At 36.4% G+C, this 2,500-nt stretch overlaps 1 protein-coding gene across 1 annotated transcript in view; it reads left to right on the top strand.

The window, feature by feature from the left end:
* The window catches only part of LOC137631681 (calcitonin gene-related peptide type 1 receptor-like), a 102,475-nt gene extending 100,436 nt beyond the window's left edge, over positions 1 to 2,039 (top strand). The window contains exons 9-10 of the mRNA XM_068363556.1: positions 639 to 859; positions 1,814 to 2,039. Coding sequence (XP_068219657.1) covers positions 639 to 859; positions 1,814 to 2,039 — 447 coding nt within the window. The remainder of the gene's footprint in view (positions 1 to 638; positions 860 to 1,813) is intronic.
* The last annotated feature ends 461 nt before the right edge of the window (positions 2,040 to 2,500 follow it).

Genomic DNA, 2,500 nt, shown 5'->3' with positions numbered 1-2,500 from the left:
AAGAAGAAGAAGAAGAAGAAGAAGAAGAAGAAGAAAGAACCTAACCAATGACAGAACTGTTGGCAAATAATCCTACTATTACCAGGAATTAACAACGATTATCAATCCGATGATGAGCTTGAACATTTTAGAATTGCAGATGGAAAACCTTTTAACAACTAGATCCCTAATTAATCTGTTTGCCGATGAAATATAGTAAATCCGATTTCTGCTGTTTGTTGACCTATCCATTATCATGAAAAAACATGACCCCATTGTTTCAACCTGGTAACGTCCCTGACTGGTAAACGCCAGACTGGGTTTCGAGTCCCTCTCAATCTCGTTAGTTTCTTTGGTCGCTTCAGCCTCACTATCCTTGTGAGCTAATGATGGGGGGTTCAGGGGAACCTATAGGTCTATCTGCTGAGTCATCAGCAGCCACTGTCAGGCCATTTTTGGTCCTAGCTTTGGGGGAGAGGGGGCTTGGGCGCTGATCATATGTATATATGGTCAGTATCTAGGGCATTGTTCTGCTTAATACTAATAATAATAATAATAATAATAATAATAATAATTATTATTATTATTATTATTAATAATACTAATAATAATAATAATAATAATAATAACTGTCTTCCCATCCTTAAACCTATACACAGACTGGATGCCAGGTCTTGCACATCCTCCTGCACTACTTCCTAGTCTCGAACTACTACTGGATGTTCTCAGAGGGTCTCTACCTTCACACCCTCCTGGTCGTGGCTTTCGTCACGGAGGACCACATGATGAGATGGTTCTACCTTCTGGGGTGGGGCGCCCCTGCTATTATCGTTGCCGTCTACGCAGGCGTCAGGGGCACGTCCACTTCGGATACGCAGCAGTGAGTATAATGTCCTCCGGAGGATTTTAGATTGTGGTAGGATTATTGGATTCTATATCAAGAGATGATAATTTCTCATGATGGTGATACTTTTTGGTCAGCAAATTTCTACCTGTCGGTGTTGAATATATAGTGTAGAATATTCTTCATCTTTCTAATGTAGTTTAGAATATGCTTCATCTTTCTAACATTGTTTAAAATGTGCTTCATCTTTCTAATATGGTTCAAATTATGCTTCTTCTTTCTGAAATAGTTCAAAATATGCTTCATCTTTCTAACATATTTTAGAATATGTTTCATCTTTCTAATATAGTTTAGAATAGGCTTCATCTTTATAGCATAGTTTAGAATATGCTTCATTCTAACATAGTTTGAAAAAATGCTTCATCTTTCTAACATAGTTTAAAATATGCTTCATCTTTCTAACATATTTTAGAATATGCTTCATCTTTCTAATATAGTTTAAAATATGCTTCATCTTTCTAACATGGTTTAAAATTTGCTTCATCTTTCTAATATAGTTCAAAATATGGTTCCTCTTTCTAACATGGTTTAAAATATGCTTCATCTTTCTAACATGGTTTAAAATATGCTTCATCTTTCTAACATAGTTTAGAATATGCTTCATCTTTCTAACATGGTTCAAAATATACTTCATCTTTCTAACATAGTTTAACATATGCTTCATCTTTCTATCATAGTTTAATATATGCTTCATCATTCTATTATAGTTTAGAATATGCTTCATCTTTCCAACATGGTTTAAAATATACTTCATCTTTTTAACATAGTTAAACATATGCTTTATCTTTCTAAGTTTAAAATATGCTTCATTTTTCTCCCGTCTTTCATTTCGCCATTCTTCCTCTTCTTCCTTTCACCTTTGTTCCATTTCACCGTTCCTTCCTCTTCTTCCTTTCACCCGTGTTCCATTCCACCGTTCCTTCCTCACAGCTGTTGGATCGAGGAAAGTCACTACACGCTCCTCCTGTCCATCCCAGTCTGCCTCTCCATCCTGGCCAATCTGGTCTTCCTGATCAACATCGTCAGAGTCCTGGTGACGAAGCTGAGAGCCAACCACGTTCCGGCGGACACCAACGGCACCAGGAAAGCCGTCAGGGCAACGCTCATTCTCATTCCTTTGCTGGGATTGCACTACGTCCTTATGCCATTCAGGTGAGGTGATGGGGGTTCGAAAGGTAAAAAATGCTGTTTTGTTTCAAGGTATCAAAACAAATAACTGCTTATGCCTATTAGGTGAGGGGGTGAAGCTACAGTAGATAAAAATTTTGTTTTGTTTTAAAGTATCAAAACAAATAATTGCTTATGCCCTTTTAAGCGAGGGGGTGAAGCTAGATAAAAATTTTGTTTTGTTTTAAGGTATCAAAACAAATAATTGCTTATGCCTTTAGCCGAGGGGGTGAAGCTACAGTAGATAAAAATTTTGTTTTGTTTTAAAGTATCAAAACAAATAATTGCTTATTGCCCTTTTAGGCGAGGTGATGGTGCTAGATAAAAATTTTGTTTTGTTTTAAGGTATCAAAACAAACAATTGCTTATACCCTTTTAGGCGAGGGGGTGAGGCTAGATAAAAATTTTGTTTTGTTTTAAGGTATCAAAACAAACAATTGCTTATACCCT

Source organism: Palaemon carinicauda, chromosome 40 (genome assembly GCF_036898095.1).
Source record: "Palaemon carinicauda isolate YSFRI2023 chromosome 40, ASM3689809v2, whole genome shotgun sequence".
In the NCBI taxonomy this organism is placed as follows: Eukaryota; Metazoa; Arthropoda; class Malacostraca; order Decapoda; family Palaemonidae; genus Palaemon; species Palaemon carinicauda.
This window is presented reverse-complemented; position numbering and strand designations above follow the sequence as displayed.